A 27750-nucleotide genomic window follows, 5' to 3' on the forward strand; every position below is an offset into this window, starting at 1 on the left:
TATCACCCCCCCCCCCCCACTCTTCCAGGATCCTCTGTGAGTCAGCGTGACTTCCGAACGGGGGGCTGTTTAACCCCCTTGAGCTGATCACAGCAGCTGGGTTGTGTGCAGGGGCCCGGGGGGGGGGGGGGGGGGGGGGGGGAGGGTGGATTAACCCCATCATGCTTTTCCTGCTTTCTCTCATTCTGGGTGCTGAAGCACGTCAGCTGTCACAAGGTCGCCCATTTACACGCCATCCACATCGGGAAGCCAGAGTGGATTTTCATCCGGGACGAGACCCGGACCAGAACGTCACCGGCCAGCATGCTGGCATCCCAGCCCGGAACAGACCGTGTCCACGCATGACCGGAGCACTGCACACTGGGCCAAAAGCCGTGCGCCGGCAAGCTGCTCCTTTTGGGTGTGAGTGTGCGACGCCGGAGGGGGCCGGCGATCCCCGGTGCTGCTGTGCACTGCCACGCCTCCGCCATTGTGCCATACCTGTCCACGTTCCATGCCACTTCCATCACTGTTGTTCTGCAATATCTGTTTCTAATATGTTCATCATTAAGGATCCATTTGCATGAAAAATACAAAATTCTAAAGATCTTACTAATTCTTTCTTGTCAGACATGCACAAACTAATTGTTTTCAACTCAAGCTTGGTTATTTTTAAAAATATTATTTTCAGCGCCTGATTCCTTTTAATGTGTCATGTTTTTCAGTTTCCCTGTAATAATAATTAAATTTTTATACTCAATTAGATTATTATACTCAATAATACTAATTGAGCAGGTTAAATGAGGACAACTTTTTAAATACGAGGCAGAATATAATTATATTTCTTCAGTTATACACAAATGTGTGTATTAACATGTGCATGTTAATGAATCGATTTAGCAGAATAGACAACATGGCGTGACGTGGGGAGCCAGGCAGCCTGGGCTCTCTGTCTTTCAGGAGGCTGCGGCTCTGTAAGCGGTTCTGGGCCGATACAGGACTTGGGTTACAGTGGATCAGGCTCTTTTTCTCAATTCTCAACTTTTCCACTGAAGTTTTCACTCGAGCGCTAAGCTATCTGACTTGTGCACGTCCGCGTTAAATAGCATCTTGTTTTCCCGGAAGCTAAATGCTCCCCCCCCCCGCACCTCGACTCAAAGGCTCCAGAGATCCTGACAGGCGACTGACCCTATGCCCTCCGGGGCCAGAATCCCACAGCTTTCGGATAATATGCCTCGGTTTCGGGGGGGGGGGGGCACACCGGCATCAGACCATCGGCAGCGCTGAGCCAATTACGGGCTGAAGTAGAGCAAAGCCGACATCCTGCAGCCTCCTGGGGGGCCGGGGCTGGGCGCGCTCAAGGGGCGCCATCCAGCGAGGGGGGGGGGGGCGACACTGTCCTTGAGCCTCCCGTCCTGGAAGTTTAGGGGGGCGTCTGAGGCGGCAAACCGGCAGGGTTGTTTCTTAACGGACCATGAGCCTCAGCAGCATGATCGGGAAAGTTCAGCGCTATTACCGCGCGGGTGAAACTTCAGTTTTATTCAAATCGACCGATATTCTACCTGCAGGCCCAGGTGATGCGGAAAATCTGCAGGAAGAACCGCAACGCACCCGGGAGCCCAGTGTGAGCAGCACAACCTCCGCCGCCGACGGAGTCAGACGTGATGCTCCGTCGACGTCTGGCCAGAAGGAGGAGCCAGAGACCCACAAAGCCTAGCCGAAAAAAACACTGCATTCCTCCCACGGCATATTTCCCATTTTATATAATAACAGCAGCTTTGCTCTTTGTCACCGAAAAAGCAGCTTGGACTCTATCGGCTTAAAAATAACCCGAGAGGCACCGCGGACGGCTGGATCGTCGCGGGAATCGGTACGGGGAGATGGTGAATGCCGCAGCACGGAGACCACGGGGACGGGAAAATCACAGGCAGGAAGACAGGAGACCGAGGAGGGGGGAGCAGCCGGGACGGGTGAGACGGACCGACAGAAGGGAAGAAGGAGGCGGCGGACGGCTGTACCTGGCTGATGAGAAAGGTGGCGCTGGAGTCGGACACGGACATGGGCGCCTAGCCGTGCGGACGCTGGCCCTGGCGCTGGCCCATCGCGCGGCTCCCGCCTTCCTGCGCTGTGCCGAGCCGCCGCGAGAAAGCCGCTCACTCTAAGTGCTGGCTAATGCTGTTAGCGCGGCCCGCGGGCGGCTGCCTGCCTGCCATTCCCGCTGCATAATTGATGCCGGCGGTGTAGCCGGGGGGAGGGGGGGTGTGTGGGTGGGTCCTGGACCCTTCTTTCCACATGCCTCTCCCTCCGCATCCCGAAACCGCTCTCTGCTTGCTCTTTTTTTCATGGGGGGGATTTATCATCTGGGGTATGCCGAGGTCGGGTCAAACATGCACTTAATCCCGCTAATACTTCAGCCGAATTTATTTATGCTGCACTCCCCAACTCCCCCCCCCCCCCCCCCGCAAACCCCCACACCCCTCGAGCTTAAAAAGTCAGATGCTGCTATCTGCCCCCCAACCCTGTGTCTAAGGGGCACAGAGGCTTTTGTGCAGAGGCAGTGAGCCCCCTGGGATGTTGCTTTGGAACCCCCCCCCCCCACTCACCCCCGTGGTGCGCTCAACCCCCAGGGGTGCAGCCCCTGAAAATTCCTACTGAATGCACCCCCCCCCCCCCCAACCATTTCTCCAAGCATTTTTAAAGCCAAGTAGGAGGAGGGGCAGGGCTGGGGTGCAGGGGTGTTTATGAGGCCCCCTCATCCTGGGGTCACATCGCTTGAGAGGGACTGGTTTCCATTCCAAGTGGCCTCCCTTCCTCAGCCTGGCTCCGCCCCCCGATCTGTCCACATGCGAAAAGTTCTGACGACTGCTGGCACATCAAGTAATGGGGACCCGGTTACGAGGACAACTGTGACAGTCCCATGCAAAGTGTCCAGCATTACTTTTTTCCCCAATTCTGCAAGATTCCTCTTTATACAGGAGACCAAAGACGCCCCCACATCCTTCAGGAAACACTGCCACGATGTCGCCGTGTTTCAGTCTTTGCTCGCCGAAGCTGCCTAACGCTGGTAACCTGCAGCTTTCGGCCGGGACTTAAGGAAAAACATAAACTACGAAGCACGAGCAAAACATGAACAAAAGTGAACAGCAAACACACACAAAAAAACGAACACACAGTAAAAGCGTATTTTGCTGAAATGGTGCCTCCCTCCCCCGCCGTTCGGCACGGATACCGTCCATTTCCTACACCCATCGTTATTTAATTTGCGTTTAGAGGATGCCAATTTTATTTTCCGCTCGTGGTGTACAAACCAGTGGAAGCCTCCCCACATGCTTTCGGGACGTTTCTGATTCTCCGGTGTCAGGGCGGAACTTCGAGCCGACACAGCAGAAGTGGAAAAACTGCAGTAAGATGGAGCTGGATGTCACCGAAGCTACTGAGGAAAAGCCGCGGTATCAATCACGTCCCTGGCCGTCCAAATCCAGAGGCACGTCTCTGACTTCCTCTCAGGCAGCTGATGGACACCCGCATTAAACATTTAACATGCTAGAGAGAGACCAAGACCTAGAGAGGGAGATAGAGAGACAGAGAGGCAGGGGTCCTTGTTCTGCTAGAGACACCTCTGCCCCAGTTTGTTCTGGATGTCTGTTGACGCTAATGTTTGAGATCAATGTATCAGGCTACACTGACCCTTAAAGGGGGGCCTAAGGTCTCCTTCAGGACGGCCGGTCTAACGTAACCCCAGCCTGCTCACTCCGCCCTCTGCTAACGACCCATCCTAAGAGCCACTTTAGGCTGCATTAGTTGGAGAGCTTTTCCACGGTCTCCAGCCCCCGCGGCGGGGAGGACCACAGGCGGCAGAAGGATGGACGGACGGCCTGGGCTCGTGGAGCGATGCGGCGCGCCTGGATAGCAGCGGTTGGAGAAACTGGAGAGTCGAGAATGGATGGCAAGGTCACCGAGACCAAGTTATATTACCACTGGAGACTTCACGTCTGAGATCTGTGTGGGGTGAACACACACACACACGCAGAAAAACAGAGACTACAAACACACACACATACAGAGCACCCAGTGGGGATACAGTCACATAAGCAGACATAAAACACACAAACACGGAGACACAAAACCACAAGGCCCCATCGGTCACAGACGCTGCCTTTCAACCGCCAAGGATTGTGGGATATTTAAGTCCACCCTGTCCAGGAGGCACGACAGCCCTGGGGGCACCTCCACCTGCCCCTCTGGTGGGGGCCACAGATATGTCCATTGACCCTTGAAAACAAGGCCGTGGCTGATGGGGGGGCCATGCTAGTTACCGTTAGCCGGAACGGGCGCATCCATACGCTTCCCCAATCCCGTCCCAAAGTTTCGTTTTTAGAGCGTTAAAAAGCGTGGGCTTCCATTGTGGTGTGACTCGAGCTTGCAGTAGCCCAGAAACGTCCATAACAAGTTATTTCTAATGCTACATCTACAATAAATAATGAAAGACGTTGACGTAGTCGGTGCTGGCAGTCCAACTTACTTGCTCATTTCTCGCGAAAGTGCGGGGAAGCAGAAGCTCTCTGCGTCAAACTCATTCGTTCGTTCATTAACCTTTATTTTACCAGGCAAAGCATTAAGAACAGTTTCTTATTCACAATGACAGCCTGGAAGCTGAGAACTCACTGACACTGCGAGCGTCCCCGAGAACAGGGTCCCATACGAGACCCGAGCAGCCCCCGGGGCACCAGGCGGGGAGGGAATCGAATGCCGCCCGGGCAGAGTGGGGGATCGAGGGAGAGGGGTCCTGGTAGCTGAGTACTTACTGGGTCCCGGAAGCTGAGTACTTACTGGGTCCCGGAAGCTGAGTACTTACTGGGCTGGAGAGTGCGGAGGGCTGCTGGCTCGCTATGCTAGGCGGTCACGGCGCGCTCCATCTTCCAGCTCGGGATGAAGTGTACTCTGCTGTTCTTAAACGATCTGGCTGTCTCTCTTTCTCTCCCTCCCTCTCTCCCTACCTCTCTCTCTCTCCTCTCTCTCTCACTTAGTTGGCAGCGACGTCACCGGGATGAATCCATTGCGCTCTCTCTTCCTATCTGCCTTCTTCAACCCCCCACCCCATCCTTACTCGGGTACCTCACCCCTCTTCCCCAGGTGGGAAAACAGGATTGGGGGGGGGGAAACTTAGGCTTATCGTTTCGGAGAAGGACAAATGGCACACATTTGGGCCACAATGATCAAGTCTGCACTGAGGGACTGTGCAAATGAAAAGGGAAAAAAGGGGGAAATGAAGCACCATCGCCATGGCGACCTCGCAACATAAACAAACAGACAAACAATTCTCTCATAGCAGAACACCAGGAGCATTTTAATAGTGAATAATTACTCTATTTTAGGAAGCTTCATGGCCTTGTGTTTCAGAAGTTTAAATGCCCTAAGAGACGCTGACCTGTAGGTTAACAGCTGTTTTTTTAACCAGAAGGTCCAACAGAAATCCCCTTCAGTGGTGTCATCAGAAGGGGGTGTTTCACCAGCAGCTGCATGGAGCAAATGCCCTGGGGAGGCAGTTTTCCATGACCTGCCCCGAGCAAATCCAAAAGCCCTGAACATCGGACGGACGCCGTCAGATAAGCTGGTTCCCTACATCGGCTGCTTGCTCTTCCCCCGTCTGCGGGCCAAAGCAGAGCCACGTCATGCTTACTCAACAGCGTACCAACAGTGAGGGGAAAAAAACCACCCCCACTGTCTCAAGGCCTGCTGCTTCCGTTAAGGGGGGGTTGAATGTACCCAGAGACAGCCTGGAGACCCTGTGGTCATCATGAGGCAGGACGGTCACGGCCGGCTGCGCAGTGACAGGGACACGCATAGATGCACACACTCACGGGGCGTGCCAGCTCTCTCGGGCCCGCTGAAGCCCCGTGCAACCCCCACCCCGCCTCCCCCCTCTGTCGGGCCAACTGGAGTTCCCGGCCCCGCCCCGAAGGCTTTTTATCAGTGAGCCTCTCACAGACGACCAAAGACACAAGACAAAAACAAAACGAAAAACAAAAACATTTCCCGGAGAGAAAACTAAAGATTAAGGGTGTGAGGAAGCGCTGGTATCATAGCGGTAAGTGCTAAGCTAGCAGGTCACACCCCCGCCGTGCCGTCAGCTGCACCTCGGATGTCTGTGAAAAACAGACACTAAAAAAACATCCATCCATCCATCCATCTATCCATGCATCCATCCATCTTCCATGACCACTCAACTTGTACATGGTCACTGTAAACTCAGAGCCTATTTAAATAAGTAAATAAATGTCATTTCACTATTTCAGCATTTCACTGAACTACATAAATGTGGCAAACCGTGTCGATTAATACGTTTGCAAACTGTATATGCGACTATGCAGTCAGTGGCCACTTTATCAGCTCCACCTGTTTTGTTTAACCTGGGAAGCCTGATTTCTTAGCAGCTTGGAGATAAAGTGGTGAAGCAAAAATAGAGATTCGTCAGACTGGGCAACATTTTTCCGGTCTTCAGTCGCCAAGCCTGTGGAATCCCGTGCAGACAGCAGCCTCATTTCCTGTCGAACCTGATGCATCCCCCCCACCGCCGAAATCCACCCCCTTTTAGGATCGGCAAGCTGCGCCTTCATGTCTCCCCTTCTTCACAAGACAAATGCACATTTCTTTGAACTTGTGGCCTTAGCGTTTGCACTGTTGGCGTCAACGAATCCGTCTCCTCTGGCCTCTCTCTTTAGCAAGATGTTTCTGGGCGCAGAACTGCCGCTCGCTGGATGTTGTTTTGAGCAGCACACCGTTCTCTGTAAACCGCATGGACGGTGGTGCATGAAAATCCCAGGAGTTTCTGAGATGCTGGATCCAGCCCGTTTGCGCAGGTGTACTTATTAATGTGGCCACAGCATGAATATGTGAGAAAACAGGGTGACGCAGGGTGTAAGGTGGGGCTACACTAGGCTTGGACGCTATCTCACTTTTCATACTGTATCATACTGCAGCATGTAGTATATTGACAGTATCTTCAAAAGTAACGCTATTCCTGTATGTTGAAATCTTGGGAGATAAAATTCACCCAGTAGGGGGAGGATCCCCAATGATTAAATTCACAGAGGACCGCTGCCCCCCAGCTAATTTTGTCAACAAGATATCAAAATACTGCAGTATATCCAAAATATCACAACACTCCATATTACAGTAATACCGGCCAAAACCTACACTACACCCTGGACGGTGCTCATTCAGGCATGACTTTACACAATGCAGGGAAATTCAGAATCACCAGTCGGCCCAAGCTGTACTGGGAGCCTTGCTGAGCTGCTCGCCCCCTAATGTCCATGATTAAAACTGCACGTCGGTGTCAAGACGGTCTCACCTTTAAAAACCAGAGCATGACCTGGTCATTTTGAGCTCTGTTTAAAGTCAGCATCAGAGCCATGCAAGGGATACGCAATAAAATGCAATATAATAGATACACTGACCGGCCAAAAAAAAGTTGCCATTTGAATTTATATCAGCAAATACTTAAGAGCCAATGGCTGGATCATTATTACAGCTCAGCAATGTTATACCTGATAAAGTAAAGTCAGCTGAGTACCTGAATCTACTGGCCAGGTTACACCTCCATCCATCATGAATGAATTTTTTTCTTCCCTGTTGGGATGAGCATATTCTAGGACGAGAAAGCCAAGATTCATCAGGCTTGAATTGTCAAAGAGTAGTTCAGAAGCAGGAAGCATTTTCAAATATGACTTTGTCACCACAGAGTTGTGACCTTAACCTCAATGAAGGTCTTTGGGATGTGCTGAAGGAGGCTTTATGATGTGGTTCAACTCACTTGTCAATACAGGATCTCGGTGAGAAATGAATGCAAATCTGGATGAAAATAAAGGGTGAGATGTTGCATAAGCTTGTGGAAACAATGCCATGACAAATGTGCGCCATAATCAAAGCTAAATGCGGTCCAATGAAAAATTCAAATGGCGACGTTTATTTTTTTGGCCGGGCAGCGTGTTTTAATGCTCAGGCATCAGGGAGACAGGGCAGAGATGGTCCTTTAAGACACACTGACAGCGGGCTTTTTGGCGTGCTGCCTTGGTCTGTGATTTACCATGTTTACCGTATTTGCTGCTCCTCCTGACGGTTCGTTACCTAACATCCCCATCTCCCTCATTTTACTGACCGTGGTTTTCACAGGTACGACTAAGTGCTCACACCTCAGCGAGGTCGCCACACACGAGTGTAAACTGCCAGATGCCGGGAGCATATTTGGTTTCTGTTTTTTTTTTCCGGTGCTCGGCCTGTTTTACACATTAAACCCAGCGTCACTAGGAGGTAACGGATACAAAGCTTCGTCACAGGCTGTGCGCGCTTCGTGCCGTTGGCTGGGAACAGATGGCCTGGAGCTGAAGGTGCTTCCTTTGTCTACCGGAAATTTCCAGAAGGATCTGACCAGCGTACGTCCAACACCAGGCCTATTCGATCCCTGCTGGTCTCTCAGTTCCCTCATGCTCTGACAAACCCTCCTGATACTGAGAGGTTCCCTCCGCAGGTTCACCGCAAAGCTGGTTTCTATTAAAAGGCACATTTTCTGTGCCCGTCTCCCTCCTCTATTGTGTTTGACCTCCTGTCCCGGAGCTCTGGAGAAGTCTGGTCTCTATTTTGTGTCTGTGAATATTCACAATTGGGAAAATCCTGGAAGCTGCCGTCATCGTGAATCGCCGCTCTGCTGATTGACACACGTATGGCCGATACAGTGTAAATCTCACAGCCGATGGATATTCATCCGCATCTGGTTTAGCAGAACTGATTAGGTTCAGCAAAACAGGAACAAAATAAATAGCAGGCACAGGAACTCCTCGGAAGTCAGAAACAACCCAAGTCAGTTCCATGGAGCTAATTCACAGCGTTCAGAGCTACAGAGGATAAATGGAATGCACTTTAGTTTCAAATGAGTTAGGTTGTTGGTTTGAATCCCACTTCAGCACTGTACCTGCTCTCTGTGTTGTGGGGTTTTCCTGCAGGTCCTCTAAAGATGAATGACCTGTAGTATTTGTGCACTGGGATAGACTACCGTCCCACCCTCCTGCATTATATGCTTTGTGACTGTTCAGTGCCTCAGTCCCGGCATTGCCGGACCCAACAGCTTTTATGATACATATGATCATTATGTTACGATTCGTGCTCGACTGTCCCTGTCCCTTCTGTCATATCCCCATTTGACCAGTCAGTCATTGTAGTTGTTAATGAGTGTTTGTCTCCCAGACCTGCTGCAGTTCCCTGATTAGGCTGTTTCTTCTTTACCTGTTCTGGTTTAGACCCCTTGTAGTCTGTTTATATTCTGGTTTCCCCTTTGTGTTCTTTTTTGAGTGTGATAAAGTCTTTTGTTTGTGGTGAACTGCTCTGTGGATCGTCCTTCTTTCCTGTGCCATGCCCTGCCATAACACATTTATAAAAACTTAAATGAGTGTATGTGCGTGTGTGTGTGTGTGTGTATTCATATCTTTGTGGGGACCATCCATTCATTTCTATGGGAAAAACCCTAATCCCAGTTATGACACCCTTAATCCCAACCCAGCCGTAACCCTAACCATAATCAGTCAAACAAAATACGAGACACTTGGCATTTTTAGTATTTTGATTGCAGTCACAGATTTTTATAAAATTGAGTTTCCCCACAACGTCAAAAAAAACATTGTGGGGACCACACACACACACACACACACACATATATACACTGCAAAGCATAGATCCATGTACTGTATTTACATTTAGACGTTTCTCATACAGAAGCCACGCAGAGCTGTCTGAGGTGAGCTTGGGTTCAGCTGCTGCTAGGCTCAGCTTCCAGTGCAGGGCCAGAATGGAGAGCGATGGCATAAAGCTAGTCAGTAAGCGGCCAGATTGAGATGCCACACACGATCAACACGCACGTCTCCCCCAAGAGAAAAGGCTCAGTTCACCTCAGGCCTGCCAACATCTGTAACCAGCCCTGCTGCTGTAAGTTCATCTGGGGTCTGTGACACCCCCTTCACACAATACGACATCACTTTCTTTTTCATTAAACCCAGTAAGTCTGCGATTTATAATTCATAAAAGCATAATGCATGATAGAGGCAGCCAAGTGGGGGTGCCACGGGGGGGGAGTTGAGGGGTTGGCATCCATCTGAATTCAGTACAAGCACTCAAGCTGAATAAAACATAATGGGGGGGGAGTGAAAGCTAAAGCGCCGAGCTAACAAAAAAAAAAAACGCTTCTGCTGCAATGCTGGCAGGAAGCAGCCAAGCCGGGCAACCCGGCGCCACCATGTGCCCACATCTGCCAGCCTGACCCCGACTGGACGGGTGTCCAGAACCCCCCTGGCAGTCCCCTGCGCGTGCAGTGTTCCGACTGCGGACGCGGTGGACAAGGGCGGAGCTGCACAGGGAAGACCCACTGGAGGGCTGGAAGGGCGTGGGTTGGATCAGAACCCTTAGGGGGTCGGAAGCGGTTAGAGAGGGGAGATCGCAGAGAGAAGACGGGGGGACAGGACAAGAGCGAGATGGGGAGCGATGGCTTTCACTTACCCAAGTGGGGGGGGGCAGCTCGTGGATCTCTCCCTCTTTCCGGCTAAAACAGCAATGAAAGAAAAGCTGGGTGCCTACATTTCTCATGTCATCGTCTTGGTGTAAAGAGCTATATTGAAGCGTGAATTTTTTAACCCATGACGGGACGTACAAAGCCCAGGAACCCCCCACACAGCAATTGGGCGATGCTGACTGAGGGGGGGGGTGGTGGTTACATTTAACAGGAAGTCGGCACGGAGATGAAACTGGACCGTGGTTTCCTCCAGCCCCCCCAGGCACCTTTTCTAGGCACCTCTGTAGTGTCTCTCTCTACAGCTGCTGCCAAATGACAAACAGCCACCCCCAGTCAGCCATTAACGCTGAGAAACACAAGTCTGATCGATGCTATTAAACTCAGGGCTGCTTAGGCTGAGGGAGGAACGTGAAATTATACAGTAAATCTCTCCCAGGGCACTTAACCCTGAGCGCGGAGTCTGCATATTATCATCTGCTAATTTGACGTCTATCCCTATCATCCATAACAGGGGTTGTGTTGATCCCAACTCCCCCCCCCCCCCAAGGAAGCCGAGGGCACCAGGCAGGGAACAGCCGCGATGAGATGCCAGTCCATTGCAGGGTAAACACACACCCCCACACGCAAAGGGAAGCTCAGAGACACCAATTTAGTGAAACAGCGTGCTTTCGGACCGTGGGAGGAAGCAGGGAGAACACGAGGACTCCAGACACACAGAGGAGAAGCAGGAATCAAACACCCACCAAGCCCCCACCCGCCCGGGAGGTGTGAGGCTCCATTGCTAGCCACCAAGCCTCTTAGTTACCAACGGATCGAAAAAATGTCTTGGATTCCGCGCACATCCAGCTACCCCCGACTTCCGCCTCCCGGGTATTTATATGCTCCAGCGATGCACACAGACACGCCAGGGAAGGTTTCCCCATTTCACCTCCTTGCTGAAAGATTCACCTGCGACCCCCCTAAAAACTGGCAACAGGACGAGGGGGACAGGCTGCCGGCGGCCTTCACCAGCATCTCGGTGCGTGGCGGCGCGGGTCGGCGTGGCTACTGGCATCTTCACGTGGTTTGTTTGTTTTTTTTTCTTTCTCCCGCAGCGGTGAGTCATGCTCCAATTAAGAGGAAGCCCCTCCCACGTTGGTGTGAAAAAAACACAACGCTAAAAATCAACAGGAAAACAAACATGTTGTATAGCTGAAAGAGTCGCTCCAGTGTAGCCCTGTAGCCTGATCTTGGGAAACACAGGCATGGTAAAAATGGCTTTGCTGGAAGAGGGGTCACCTGTGCAGACTCTGCATGTCGCCCCCTGCAGGGCTGGATGCTGTGCTGCGCCTCTACCCAGCAACATCTATAAGGAACTGATTTGCAGAAAAAATCAAACAAATCTTCATCTCTTTAGCACATTGTTTGATAAAAGACATGCATGCATGTGTCGGAAATTCTGCAGCTACCAACCACATGCAACGGATCACAGCAGCACTAGGAGAGGTCACATGGCACGGAAGGTGCCGGATCCGTGGAACTTGGCCACACGTTTACGAATCGTGCTCCACCTCCCCATTCGACCCTCCTCAGCCCCACGACCCCCAGCGAGCCTTAGCTGTGTCATTGCGTCTCCTCAGCCCCCCCTCCACCCCCACCATCCGCAAACACTCATGGGATACAAGTCCATGGCAGGATTAGATACTGCCGTGTCAGTAACTGACAAAGTGGCATCGGGGGAAACTCACGGGGGAGGGGCCAGCTTGATTCCCAAAGCAGCGCTGGAACATATCTGAGTTCACATTTGCATTTTATTAATTTATCAGATATACATTTTTTAAGGAAGCAGGGTCATCTAAACCCGAAGCAATTGGGGATTAAGGGCCTCGCTCAAAGGACCCAGCAATAAAACCACTCAGGCAGCTTTGGGATTCAAACCAGCAACCTTCTGATCATAGGCAAAGGGGCCAAAGCCATTAAGCTACACATGAGCCTTCACAGAGCACCCCTATTATGAGAAATCTCTCCCTGCTATGTCAGTGACCAAACAGTCCCTTGCTGTAGTGCCATGACTGCTATTATTTAGTGGCGGGAGGGGGGGGGGGGTTTGGCACCTCTATTAACATTTAATGACACATTATTGAGGCTTGTACTATACTAACTGATATACATAAACACCCAATGCTGCATGAAAAAGTTTCTGCCATTATGTGAGCAACACACCTATTTTTAAGGCCCTAATTTAAATATTAAGCGCATGATTCATCAAACACCTTCTTCCTCAGAAGAAGCCGGTAAAGGTGGCAGGCCCTCCGTCCATGTGGTGGGACAGCTGGCTAAACTCTGCAGGGAGGCAGCAGTAGGGGCGTGGTTTTATGGGGGGGGGGGGGGGGCGATGATGTCAACCCAAACAGATATCCTGCCTCCACCCAAACCTTTCGCCCACCTACCCAACAAACAGACAAAATTTACCAACCATTAAGTTGACAACTTTTGCCGTTGACCCCCTCCTTCTTTGCGGTTGACATCACCAACCCAGCTCCTCCACACCCCAACAGCTGCCCCCCCCCCCAAGACCTCTGACACAATTTGAACAGTGTACCCAAATGCCCACCCCATGGCATCCTGGTACCACCAATGGCAGTAATTTGTTTTTCCTGGACTGAACCCTCTACTGCCAGGACAGAAATGCACATTCTGAAATCCGCGTGGGTATTCTGCCCGTCTGCAGCTAGTCGCTGAGGTGTCAGGTGCCTCTGAGTCATGGATCGCTAGCAGGTAAAGTCACGTTGCTCCTCAAATTGGTGCACCAACCTGACTCGAGGTCCAGGAAGCCTCAGGCTGCAATGCTGAGGGATGCCCAACTAGATACTATCAGTTTGAAGCGTTGGGAACAACCAAATTGTAGAGAAAGACAGTCAGACCTCCAGCCTGTCCAGCAAAACAGACTGAATCCTTATTGAGCTATGCTGTGAAATTTTAAGCAATACTGGAAATGTATTATTTATGATCCTTAGCATACAAATCTGAAATGCTGCAGAATGTAAGGAGGAAGCATCTAGGGAAGTTAGCTAGTTCTGTGAAAAATATTTGCAGAAATATGGAAGTCACTCTTTCTCGCGCATTATGATGAGTTACATGGCAAATGAATTTACACTTATTGGGCATTAGACCCACCAACCTGACAGCAATTAACGTCTGGCTTATTTTATAACCTTCAGAGCAAGGGAGTTACAAGACACAGCTGCGGATTTAACCCTTTTTTTATTACTCTTTTTTATTAGTTGAAAGAAACCTTTCATGATCAGCCAGAACGGCAGCTGGATGCACGCTGAAATCAGCAAGGTTGTCAGAGGTGACAGCACACCTTCCAGGAGTGTAAATAAACAACTTACAGCTGAATGATTTACGGTGTGGACAGAATCTGCACAACCATAACCCACTACACCAACAGCTCTTAAGATAACTATAAGATAATTGAAGGCCAGCACGATAGAGTATTTATGACATAATTCAACACCGCAATATACTTAAACATTTAAATAAACTGCGGTAATCTGGTGTTCAAAGCGAAACCTGGACTCATTTGCACGCCACTGCGGAATTGGTTTTTGCCTCGGTGTATGTAGACCAAGTTATTTAAATCAAATTTGCCCCCCATCCCCTGCAGGCCAACCTCGTCCATACCACCTATGACACTTTCTAAGGGAGTCACCTCAGTCCAATACAGAAGGAACGAACACCTGTGTCAAACCAACACCGATGAAATGACAGCGGCATGATGACTGCGGCTTTGCCGCGGCAATTAATCGTATTTGAGGTCGCCGGGTTCGAGACTCACGGCAGGAAACGATCGCCACCCCTGTGAGGGCTGATCAAATTAAGCTGTGACCAAAGATACATATGGGGGTAAGTAACTTTATTATATATTTTTTAACAAACTCAAAACTCAAGACAGCAGGCCCGGACAGACTGTGGATTAAAATAGGTTAACGCTCCAGATCATGAAGCGGCAAATGAGATCGTGAATAATTCAGAATCTGCAGCGTGATCTAAGGGAATATTAAATTGTCATTAACCACCTGATCATTGTAATTAATGACCTGTTATAAATAAAATGTCTATTTGGCTATTTCTCCTGATTCTCATCATTTACGCCTATACTAGATACTGCCTTCGTTCACATAAACGTATCTATAGCGAGACGTGTATGTGAAATTGTGTTGCGCTGTAAAGTGCACGTCACATTTATGTTTATAAATATTTAGGCTTTTTTCAGTTACTGTTGTGTAACGCTGTTGTCGTCATGCCCACTACCTCCTAATCTTTTCCACCTCCGTGGGCATATAAAAGCGCTTTTTCCCCCGCTGCACTCAGCTGCTGCACAGTCCAACCATGCCGACCATCTGCTGGTCTCATACGGACCGGCTGTGTGTCTCCTCCCGGTCCACCTGAACCGGGGGGGGGGACTCAAAAAGCGCTTTGAACGCAGCCCTATCGTGTATAAAACCAGCACACCCATTGCTTGGCGGCACTTAAAGCCAGGGTTGGGGGACAGATAGAGCAGCGATTGACCAGGATGGGATGATAGCGGCCGTGATGAGTGCTTAAGGGACGCCGCAGAGGAGCGCGCGATTTTGCCCTATCGGACTATGGAGGACAGGCTCGGGTTCCCGGGTGCAGGCGGATGGGAACTGGATCGCTTTCTGCGGTCTAGCGCTTTGTGAGATAGATGCTTGCACGGCAGTCGGTGGAGCTGCCCGCCCCTGTAGGAAGTATCGACGTGCTTTTCTGAGAGCAGGGGAGAGGGTGGATGGAGATGGGGGGGTGGTATCAAGGTCGTAAATGGGAAGCATCGGGGTTAGCCGCAAACTGATGCCGAAGCTGCTCTCCACCTCTCCTGCGTGCTTTCTTTGTCTGTTATAGGGGACGGTGTTTTTGCATTGCACAGCAGAAATTCCAAGCGTCCCTCGAATAATGTAATTGGACTTAAAAAAGAGAAAAATTATGTGGTATATTAAAACATAAACACAATAAATACGTACTATTAAAAGATATCCCAAAGTAGATTCGCTATGGCAGTAAGCATCTAAATTAATTCAGTTAATAACATACAGACACCTGATAAACGCAAAATGTTATGTTTATGCTGAAGCGCCTACATAGACGCTACTGCTGCCATTTTATCTTGGGATATCTGGAGTTCTGCATTTTGGAGATTGATACTGGACGGAATACAAATATGTGCATTTTGCCTTCGATATTCAATGCATTTTTTGCGAAATCAGCTAAATTTTTACTGTCAGGCATCGTGGTTTCTGCAGCTCCAGGCCTGATTTTTCTTTGTCTCAAAACTGGATTTTCATCCATGCTCAATGCTTCCCTCTAGCGGCCATTTCCGTAGCAGGCGTTGGTTAGCTATGCTTTGCTCTTCCTGTTATGCAAGTAAACAAAACCTACAATGCGTCATAGGAGGTTAATTCTTTCCCCAGACTCAAAATTCCCTTGTTCGGAAACCTGTTTTTAGTAAGACTAAAAATAATTAATATTATGAAATAATAAACAGTAACAACTAACATAGGAAAATTAGGTACATATTTTAGTCAACTTTTTGTTTGAAAATTAGTTGTAATTCATTTTTTAATTGAAATTCTGTCATTCACAGCAATCTCTTAAATAACCACTATCTCGCCTAACCTGAAAACATTAATTAAAAAAACAAGATGCGTGACAGGATGTGATTTTCCAAACAGCAATATTGCCCTCTGTTGACCATGTATGGAACAGCCTCGAATAAAGATCTCGAATAAAGGACCTTTCTCATACAGCGGTAGTGCGATTATGCCGTTTAGAGACAAGGCGTTATCTTATAATTATGTTGACATATTTAAAGGAAAACATTATATTTCTTTGTTTTTAAGTTACAATCAAACCCAAAATGTGTTGTTCATAAAATGAAAATGACTATAGTAAATGCCTCACGTAATAGGTGGATTTTTTTCAATGACTTTATTAACAAGGGGAAATAATAATAATAAGAAGCGGAAGAAGATTACTGTTATTTTGTGAAATTAGCTGTGTGGAGGAGAAAGACCTCGTGCAAAGTTCTTATGGTGTGTAAAGTATATTACTTTAAATAATTATTCTAACCTAATAGAATCCTTTAAAACCACCACTATGAATTAGACAAATGTTTGATTCAAGACAATCTTATAGACAATGTGAATCAACAGGTATTTTCAAATAATAAACAAAACAATTTCAGAATAATAAAACAAAATCAGGACGAACACCCACCGAAAATGACTTACAATTAATACTATACAATAAGTGTCTACTTTGTCAATAAAAAAAGATAATAAACTCCAGCCAGTCAGAGATGGGAAAGAGGAGATGCATGCAAAGGCCAAAATGCATTTCTCACTTATTCAGTCACGCTAACCCCATACTGCTGATGGCGTGTATATTAAACGTCGAATGATCGCACTATTAGCGAAGACGCATCTGTTTTCAGCCCCTGCTTATTTAATAAGTTATTCGACAGTTGCATTTATTCGCCTCGCGTTATTTCGTTACTGTGGTGACAAACGTCATTCCAGGCAGAGGCTGCGTGACGGAAGGCAACATGACATTACCTGTCTCTTGATGAAACTGGAGGTGGTATCTGAGGACGTGCTGCCATCCGAGCGTTTGAAGCGGCTCTTCCGTTTGGGAAACTTCCTGGGAAGCTGGGGCGGCGCATAGAAAATTATTTTTTGACATTATGTATGTATGCAGGGGCGTTGTTAGAGATTTTGGGCCCCATGAAAACATATCATATTGCCCCCGCCCCCCAGTCCAGACTGATCCGGTTGTTTTCCAAATTTTTAGGACCCCTGTCACTCGGGGGCCCTTGGAATCACCCTAACTCCCCCCCCCCTTACGGCGTCCCTCTATTATTTATGTATGCAGGTATATACACACACCTATATATACAGTGTAATCTCAACGAAGAATTCTACTTGTGTGTTTCGGCAAAACGGAAACGGCAAAAAATATTCCCAAGAAAAAGTGACACGACAAAAAAAAGACAGACTACTGGTAATTATGACTGTGTACATTTATGGCATGACTCCAGACGCCCAATATGTGTCATTACTGCATCAGGCATCCAGAAGCCAATATTGCAACAGCAGCCAGTGGTGTTCGAGCGCTGCACTGGCACAGATATATCAAACGTAAGGACACGGTGTGACGCGTTTTGTTCCTGTTTCTACTGAAGCAAAACACCACCACTCCCCCCAGTCTTGGTTGAGTGCTGTTCAGTTTTTTTTAAGTGTCGAGACATATTACTTCTACGTGTATGAAGAAAGACATGTTTTAAACCACGGAATTATATATATATAATCCTAATGAACTATTAAATCTGCGACTGCCAAAAAAGTTAATGAGCTGAAACGTAAAAGAGACGGAAAAGCCAAACCGTTAATGATCAACTTAATCATCAACTCCCGGGTTATGGGGGTTCTAAACTAGATAACCAGTCAGTCCCTTCGCATTAGTGCTGGTTTAGTTACGGTTTCTAGCAGGTACACAGATGAACGAGTGCCTGAGAAAAAATGGCATGAGAATGCAAAGCCAGGAGGGTGGCTTCATACTGGTAATCGAGGGAGGAAGGGGTTGCAGCCCACGGGGCGAAAGCAGGTTACACGGTCGGTCGGGGTTTTTCTAACTAATGCATTCAGAAGGTCTCTGCGCTGTCAGATTTAAACTTCATGCTTTCATGCTCAAAACGGTAAAGTGAACGGCGTCTTCGACAGCCTACAAATGGATAGGGGCTACAGGTGAGTTCAGATGCATTATGTACTTTACACCGCCAGCGGGTCCTCTCAGTCGTATTTACGGTGTCGGAAATTTGCGTCCGACTATTGAACTAATGCAACGTGAAACGTTTAAAATCGATGCGCGTCAGCTAAATGCAATTCTCTGTCGTTATTTATCATAAACATTACGGGAGCGGGAAAAGTACAGAATAGCTGAATTAAATAATGAATGAACAATTGAACAGCGATGCGAATGATGTTAAAAGGGCCTGGATTATCATAGCAAAACGTATCAATAATGTGTGAATACATGTACGGGTCACGTACTTATCTGTAATTCTTCGATTGATAATTTTAAGTAATTAAATTGCAACGGGAGCCGCATAGCGGCGGTACCATGCCTGCGTTACGCTTAACGCCGGTTTCTGACGCTTTACTCCTGGATAAGCAATGTGCACTGCAGTTAAGATTGGCTGCACGGATGTAGATAGCCTAGGAGTAAACGCTTTCGCTTTAATAACAAGTAACACGCAAGCGATGATATCTCTATCGCATGACATCGACGGCAATAAAACTAAAATACTTACCTGGAAATAATGTGCTTGAGAACCACTTTCAGCACCAGACAGGGGATCTGCGGAAGATTTGGACATTTTCACTTGCACCATCTATTTTAAAGCGCAGGGAGGCGGGTTATTCTCAGGCATGAGTTATTGGATGAAGCCGTGACACGAAATATATTGATATGCGGGGAAACGGTAGGGTTAATTGTAACGTAAAAACATAGGTATCGAAGTGGTACCTTTATCCTTCACTGAGTTTAAGATGGGATAAATAGATTAATGACAGAAACTACAATTATATCCCTTTTTAATTGTCTTTTTTAAAGGCACGGCTCGCAATGTCGCGCGAAAAGCCGTCGCTGGCGTGTCTCCGTTCCACACACGCACATATACAGAGAAAGAGGGGGAGGGAACAGACAGACTAGGGTGGGGAGGGGGGGTGAGGAAACTAATTTATGCTGTCTATTATGTCGATGTAACTTACTAATATACGCAAGTTGTAAATTATAACATAGAAATTCATATTTCCGCTCTTTGCTTTGTCAATTTGGATGCCTTTAGATGTCATTCTGTAATATTAGCTCTGAAGGTATGTAATGTTCTACTGATTTGTGCATTAGCCTATAAAGTATGTTTTGTAGTAATGTCTTGTTTTACTGATATTTTGCCGCCATAATTGTTTTCCATATTTGACTTCGCTGTAAAGACCCTCAATTAGTGCATAATTAGCTTACGTTTAAGAGCATACCATGACCGTCACTAGGAGAAGACTTCTGAAGTTGGATGGGCGGATATTTTAATAGATTTAATACGTAATTCAGGTCCTCGTTTATCAAGTGTTTCTGGTACAGGTGCTAAATCATCAATTGTATTAAATAAAACACTTTTGAATGCGGCATAAATTCTAAACAAAAAAAAAACAGGAATTGGAAACATTTAAACCATAAAGGGCAATTAAAATCAAGAACAATTAGTTGCAAGTTTCTAACTGACGCAAAAGCTTAATGAGATTAAATATGTATTAATGTATTTCATTTTGTGTAGCTCGCTGTGTATGACATGAATGGCATGCCCCAGAATGCATTGTAAGGCAATTCAATGTAGGGTACTACTGTGCACCGAAGGTTCCCCGTGGGCGTGTTCGTATTTCGCATGTTCCTAGGGGGGCACCCTGCGCTACTGTATCTCTATATGGGAAGTGAACTCAGCCCAGGAGCCTGCTGTAACTTGCCCCAGCGTCCAGTGTCCCCTTCTGCTCGGAGAAACACAGTCGTACACACTGACCTAATGTGTCGTTGTAATTGCATCGGCAAAACACTAGAGGGCACAGGTATCCTTACGACTTGAGCATGGAAAAGCATGACAAAAATAGTGGGTTATGATGGTGATATGTGCGTGAGTTCCACATTCGTCCCATATGCGTGCATTATAGAATTATTTGCTTATTTGAAGCTTTTCATTCGTATGTATACCATAGGCACTTGTACACGTCGCACGAGCGATTACCGACAGCGCAGTGTTTCCATGAATGCAGGCGATATGCTGAATTGCAGGGATAAGATTAAAGGGTGTATACTGATTATTGATATAAAGGTGATTAGAACGATTTTCCCCAAAGCTAATAAATGGGATTTTCAAAGGTATAAAACGTGAGTGAGTCTTTCCAGTTCGCTGCTATTATCCATTTTCACTCACCTACTATTAATTTCTGATCAAATGTTTATCTGGATAGTTTGCATCCACCCAATACAATTGCCGGTAAAGATAAAAGGCTGTATTATTAATGACGTACTATTTCTTATTTAGTACGAACCTTAAGCTGTGCTGAAATGAAGCGTGCGCTGTCAGTACATTGTCAAGACAGCATATTTATTTGGTCCAGGTTGATGTATGAGTCATAGCGCTGGTGCGGGTAGATCGGTGGGAAATTAACCGTTTATAGTTAGGCGCGTGAAACAGAGCTCCTTCTTCCTCAACAGCGTGAGTCCGAAGACGTAGTTGGCAACAGTGAGAGCAATAGAAACACCTTTTCCATGTAATAATTGCAATTTGCATAATAGTATTTTTATGTCGTTTTTAGAGCACACGAACTTAATCAGTTTACATTAATTAATGCAGGCCGAATATTTTCATCCATCCAAGTAGTTTTGATGAGTCCTTATGCAGTTCAGGATTACAGGGAGCTTAACCCAATCCCAGGAAATTCTGGACACAAGGCATAGAATACTCTGGATGGGTCGATAATATTACTTTCGATGATTTTGCCACTTAACCTAACCAAACAAACACAAAGATAACGGGTACAGACAGAACGTACACAGCGCCAGAGTGAAGGACAGCAGACTGTAATATTGTACAAAATATGATCCCAGTTCATAAACAATGTTGTGCAGTCAGTAAATAAGTCAAGAAATACATTGCAGAGCAGAACAGAGGCATTTGGAAGAGCTGCAGTAAAGGATCTAGAAAGATGAATTACTGTAGGCCTACTGATAAGAAATAAGATCAGAATTGTTTAGCGGAATGTTTCGTAGATGTGAAAGCTGCATGGGTAGTAAGGAAGCGTGACAGAATGGTTTTGACGTCGTTGAAGCTGGCAAATAATAAGAAAACGTTTTCAAAAAGTGTAGGTCGAGCAAATAAATCCCGAAATTCCACTTGAGACACAGATAACTGGATTTAAGTCTTAATTTGGACATATTATGAGAAAATCCAGTTCACTGGAAAAGAACATATTTCCTAGACATTTTAGGAAAGAGCAAGCGGACGAACAGCAGCAAGGTGGATGGAGTCAGTCGTCACATTAAATGAATAAGCGACTGGGAAACCTGATAACCGAGAGAGAAAGCGGAGCATTGATGAGAAATGGCACCAATGTGGTCGCCAGTAGTCAACGTCAATTATACAGCTCCTCACAAATATATGTGATAGTATCAATGAAGGAGATGTATAGCCTATTACAGGAGATGCGGCTATACACTATGCACTAACACATCATTTAAGATTACATTGCTTAGTAACAGTAAATACGATTTAAAAAATGATGATCCATCACAAGCAAACACCAGTTCATGCCATCAAACTCACACAGTTTGTCCTTGTCTAACTTCCGATCTATGTCACGTGGTAGCCTAAATTTTGAACTTTTAGCGAAAAACTGCCAGTATCGGTTCATTATCAGTTGTTTCTGCCCAATTCAAGGCTCTAGTAGTTACATCTAGTAGAGGAAATAAATGTAAAGCAAACGTAAAACATTAGGCGTATATCCACACACAGAAAACTCATATCTGGGACGAATGTCAGGGAGACTGAATGCTACACCTGAATCCCGCTTTCGCTTCTAAGGATAATGTGCAAAATTAGAGCCTTTGGGACTTTGGGGCGCGTTATTGGTAGCAGCGTATGGTGCGGATATGCCATTGTTATAACCAATGTAGGATCGCTTTTCTGACAACAGAGGGAGCCATCCGGCATCTCTTTGACAAGTGATTAAACATCCACTACGTAACTCCAAACATCTCATTCTGAAGAATTGTCACGAGTGTATCTTTTACCTTGCCTTTGTATGTAATGCTTTATTGATATATATTTATAGAATATATACATTTAAATCTGAAAATTAAAAAACATTTTAAAGTAAATGATAGTAAAATATCACTTTAAAACTTTTTATTAGTCACTTTATCGTATTAAAGACTTCAAATGAGCAGGTTTCATATTTGATAAAGAGACTAAATATATGATTGACACCAAACATTGTATTGTTGCCTGTGGATTTTAAGGAATGAAAAACACCTGAAATTTCTGCATTAATATATCAACTTCCGGTCACTGTACGCAATTGAATTCGGTGTAGAAACAGGTTGGACGCCCTCTAGTGGCTTGAGGTGTTGGTTTCATTGGAAATCGCCACCTGAGCAATACTGCAACATCATTTTAAGCGAGTCGCCACTAGTATGCAGAGTAGCTCGTTTTGCTGCTACTGTACAGGCGAAAACACACCGGCGCCCTTTCCCATCTATACTGCATACTATCTAGTCGCAGTGAAATACAGAGAGTTACGTCTACGTTGCCCGGCTTGCTCTGTAGGACTAAAATTTAAGGACATATTTTAAAGTTTAAATAAACTGCTAATATTGGAGCACAGTGGGAGGGGGTGGTTTTAGGTTTCAGGCTACCAGCTGTATTCTATTCACATAATTTAAACCATTCAGACAAGAGCTGTAGTAAATCAAGCCCCAGGGCAAGCAGATAAAAAAGACCAGGGAATAAAGGAACAAGCACACTCGTTCTTTTCCCTTTACCTCTCCCCTCCTAAAGTCTCGTACAATCCTTATCAGATTCCTGGAGATCTGGCGTCCCTTGATCCAGCCCATCTCACAGTCTGTTTGAAGTGGGTTACCGATACCCAGCTGTTGAATCAAACTCCACTAAGTGCTCACTACAGATGACTAAGGTGAGATAATTCACCGTTCAAACCCTCTTCTAGATTTGCGCTCGCAGGCGATTTGGACCTTTTCAATTGGCCTGTCAGCGATATGAGTGACGAGTGTATAAATACCTAGATTATAGCTGCACCAATGACACGCTTCTAGTGTTACTGTGCTGTGGCCTTCGTTCCATTGTTCAAGTCCTTCTTGGAAAAAATATTATAACATGAATATCACTGTAGACTGGAGCACAAAATTAACCTCGGGTTTGTTGTGTGGCACCCAAATTAAGCTTCACCATTGGCTCTCCCCTTCCAAGACAAAGTGAAATTGGCTTGCCATGTTGCCACTCCTTCGTAAGCTGGCGCTCTGGGTGACCGGCCGATGTCGCATAACGGACTGACTGGCACTAGCAGCTACATATCAACCCCATACATATACTCTCCACAAAATGATGGGTGCAGACTTTTTGTTTATAATTTCACTGTGATGTTTGTTCTGGTTTTCTTGCAAAAATTGACCAACCGTCTGTGGGTCTTTTATTCCCCTGGTTCAGTATGCGTCATGCTGAGCCTAGCCCCTACAAAAACATGCAATCGGGCATTGTGGGTAATTTAGAGATGCCGTGTTATTGGATTACAGGGGGGAAACCAGAGTAGCCGGAGGGCACTCATGCATCGAGGGGTGAATATGCAAACTCCACACATACGCACACACATGTAAGGGGCAGGAACTGAAATGCCTAACTTTAAGGTGCGAGGACCACCATAAAGAATATGGACCAGGCTAATGTATTTACTCTTTGTGTTTTCATTTTTATGGTTTGCCTTTATTAACTACATACGGCTCTTGTAGTATTTTTAGCAGCTCGGAACCCACTTTCTAAGAGTAAATTCCTGTTACCAGGCAACACTACCTTGGTTGACCATTTGCAGGCAGTTATTTGGATGGTAATTTGTGTAAAGAACATGCATGGATACGTGTAATATTTCACATAAACACTTTATCTGGTGGGTGGTAGAGTGGTGCAGTGGTTTGCACTGTTGCCTCACACCTCTGGGACCATGCAGGGTTCCATGTGTGTGGAGTTTGTGTGTTCTGTGTGTGTTGTCATGGAGTTCCCCCCACAGCCCAAAAACATGCTAAGGTTAATTGGAGCTACTAAATTGCCCATAGGTGTTCCAACCAGAAAAATATGCATGCCATTGTACTTCTAATAGCAAATCTGAGCAAATTATGAGTAAATCTGATTTATCCAAAAACTTATACTATAAATGGTCACTGGGTCATGTGATTAGGTATCAGGCAGGAGGTTCACAGTGAAGAATGCCAAGCAAGACTCTCTGTTAGGGATCATGTGTAAATTCTCTGTACTTGATGCATCATTCTTGAAGCCGTTGTTGAGGGCGGCAGCAGAGGGCCACAGCTTTCTGTCTTGTTTGTTAGCCCCTGCCTGCATATCTGGAGTGGCATTGATAACCACCACCCTGTGATGTCTCCAGCATTTCCCTTATCACACGTTGCCTTGTGCATCCACACTCCCTCAGCGAAAAGTTAGCTATGCAATCATAATCGGGCCGCCTGATGCCGGACGCAACAGGTGTAGCAAGGCCAAAGGCCCCCGCTTCGTTTTTCCTCACTATGCTATTTTCACCCGGAAGGCGTCGGATTGTCTGCCGCTTTTATCTGGGCCGCGGTGGTTTGTTTAGCGATGACTGATTGCCCGAGAACTCGCCGTGCCGCGGAATTCAGAAAGCAGACCGGGGCTCAAAGCGGCGACAGCGCGAGGGTCCTACCGCTTCCGTTTCTCCATCGAGCAGCTTCGCGCGGGCACGCGGGCCGCGCGCAGGGGAAGGTCGCGGGGTGGCGCGCGGAGCCGCCACGCCCTGAGGTGACACTGAACGTGCTGAAGGGCACAGGGTGGCCCCGCGGCGCGCGGTCATTAGTCAGCTGAGCTGAAGGCAAACACGCGTTATTTGTTCTGCCTTTCCTGCGCTGTTTTGCTGCATGGCAGTTTGAAATTGGGAGCTGTAGCCCAATTAAACACCTCTTATTCTGTGCTCGTTATTCAGTCCCATTACCCACATGCCAGTTACTGTTCTCTCAAGCCTTGTTAACACAAAAGCCATAATCCATTCCCATATTATTATTATTATTATTATCATCATCATCATCATCATCATCATCGTTGTCATCATCATTATTATATCTCACCACGCACGAACCATCTTTCCTGAACTTAATAATAGGAAATTAAAACCCAAACTGGTATTACCTTCTCCATCTATCTGATAAAAAGCGACCTGTATCTTATACGCCATCAGGGTGACTTAAGCTTCAGTTGTCTGACTGGATGAACGAGTAAAACTTGGTCACATGCATTAGTCGAAGCTGCTGTTTTCCTGCCGCATTCGGGAGCGCTCGGTGACTCCGGACGCTTCTATAAGCACTTCCCGCCGCCATCTGACTGGCTTTTTATACCTGCAATTTGAGCCAGTAGCAAGATAGATAGCAAACATTAATATTGTTGTGGCACATGATAGAAAATTAATTTTATTGGATTTTTTTTAAAAGACAATTGTTCCATTAACCGATCCTTAATTCATATGATTACTGACTGGACCATTATGTATGAGTATGTATTTGCTAGTGTCTTCTATATGGTATCATTCACATGTAGGGGGTGGTGTAGAGAGCTGATTAATTTTTGCAAAACAGTTAACGTGACCTTGTTTGGCGGAAAAGACAAAGACGAGATAATGTTGCATATTTAAAAACTCAGCATCTCTGTCAGACGTTACATTAGGTTGCAGTAAATGATGTGTAGTGTGAATTGATAATACCTACACATTGCTAACAGTTTTGAGACATTCCTCTTATGCTGAATGAAGGTCAGTAGGCATTGCTGCCATACTGGAATTTTACCTGCATTATGAAAAATTAAACTTCTTGACTAACATGATATGGTGCAAAGGTTGCTTAATTTCATGCTCTAAACCGATATACCAGATATTAACAGGCGGATATGCTAGATGCAGTAGTTTATTAATTGCCTTGCAACACGCTTTATGCCGTAACAGTAGATTTATCTCCAAAGCGCAATGCAAGCACAGTTATTTTAGATAACTGGAATAGACACACTTCATTGCTATCAAACATATTTTGGCACGGAAGTTTCTGAATGTGGTGTAATTCCCATATCATTCTCGCCCCCTCTGAAAGTGTCACTTTTTGATTTATATACGTTGTTTGAAAAAACATGCTTTAAAACGGTATAAGGGTTTAAATACCTGAAGATTCACTAGTGCGTGAACTCAGAGGCTGCAGATCATGCTGTCATTACATGGGTAAAGGACGGATCTACGACTTCCCTTTTTTCCGGGGGTGGGCGATAATATATGGTCATAGTCAGATTTATAGCACGCTTTTGTTTGTAGTCATAATAATTAAATGAAATTTATGTTCAAATCTAAATCTTTAATAGTTAACTGTGTAGCGAGCCCAAGAGAATGTGAGACGTACGTTAGTGGCCTTCCGTTTTTCTAGCGTGGTGTGGCAGTGCGAGAGCCATATGATCTTTGTTACTGGCGTGTCAGATATGACAGAGAGCAGCATTTGTCATCCAAACTACGGAACATCTATACTTCCTGATCACTTGACCGTACTGCTGACTTGAAATTGGGAACTGGTTCTGCTCCCATATACAAATGCATCCTGAGTATTTGGTACTCCTGCGTTACTGCCCCCTGCCATAAAGAAAAGCTCAATAAAGCCACAAAAACGTTTCCGTTTAACACATCTGTTGATCGACAGGTGAAAATGACTGCAACAGTCAAATATCTTCTTAGAGCTAAACCTCATACTTTCTAATATCCAACAAATACTTTCTGTTGTGTTTCTTGGCTTCTGTTCAGCTGTTAAGTCTGTTAATAATTATAACATCAGAATCCAAGCTTTCTGTTACCTGGTTGGAACGCAAATGTGTGTCTTACAACTGTGAATTTACTCATATTCGTCTATAAATAGATGGTAGCGAAACACACAAAGTTGTAAATAAAAATAAACCGCAACATAACGAAGCAGAAGTGCGAAGCTAAACAGCTTTGTCACCGTATGTTACATTTGCATGATGTCTACCAACATCTAGACAAAACTGTTAAACAATGGGATTTTGGGTGGTGAAGTAGTTAAGAAGCTTTGATCCACGATTGTGGGTGTACATCCCAAGAGAACTCATAAATAGTGTTCACCTAAGTAAAAATTCACGCTAGGTAAACAAATGCAGCCTATATAATTAGTATGCTTCAGTAACATATAAAATAACACAATAAAAATTATATTAGACAACCTCCCACGATGTGTGCGTACTCACTGTTTTCAGTAAAGACCGTTGTTTATATAATAATAATGAGCAACAGCAAAGATGTAAATGATCTAAG

At 46.2% G+C, this 27750-nt stretch overlaps 1 protein-coding gene across 3 annotated transcripts in view; it reads right to left on the minus strand.

Moving 5' to 3' along the window:
• cacnb3a (calcium channel, voltage-dependent, beta 3a) overlaps positions 1 to 19189 on the minus strand; it is a 33764-nt gene extending 14575 nt beyond the window's left edge. Inside the window, exons 1-2 of one of the 3 annotated variants that reach the window (XM_023799555.2) lie at positions 18906 to 19187; positions 17152 to 17244 (exon numbers count right to left, since the gene is read on the minus strand). In XM_023799555.2, coding sequence (XP_023655323.2) covers positions 17152 to 17244; positions 18906 to 18986 — 174 coding nt within the window. In that variant the 5' untranslated portion in view covers positions 18987 to 19187. Of the gene's footprint in view, positions 1 to 1997; positions 2252 to 17151; positions 17245 to 18905 lie in introns of those variants that run through there. The other 2 variants (XM_023799558.2, XM_023799557.2) reach the window with 2 other exon arrangements.
• Positions 19190 to 27750: the final 8561 nt, after the last annotated feature.

The sequence above is a fragment of the Paramormyrops kingsleyae genome, chromosome 8 (assembly GCF_048594095.1).
Source record: "Paramormyrops kingsleyae isolate MSU_618 chromosome 8, PKINGS_0.4, whole genome shotgun sequence".
NCBI classification, from domain to species: Eukaryota; Metazoa; Chordata; class Actinopteri; order Osteoglossiformes; family Mormyridae; genus Paramormyrops; species Paramormyrops kingsleyae.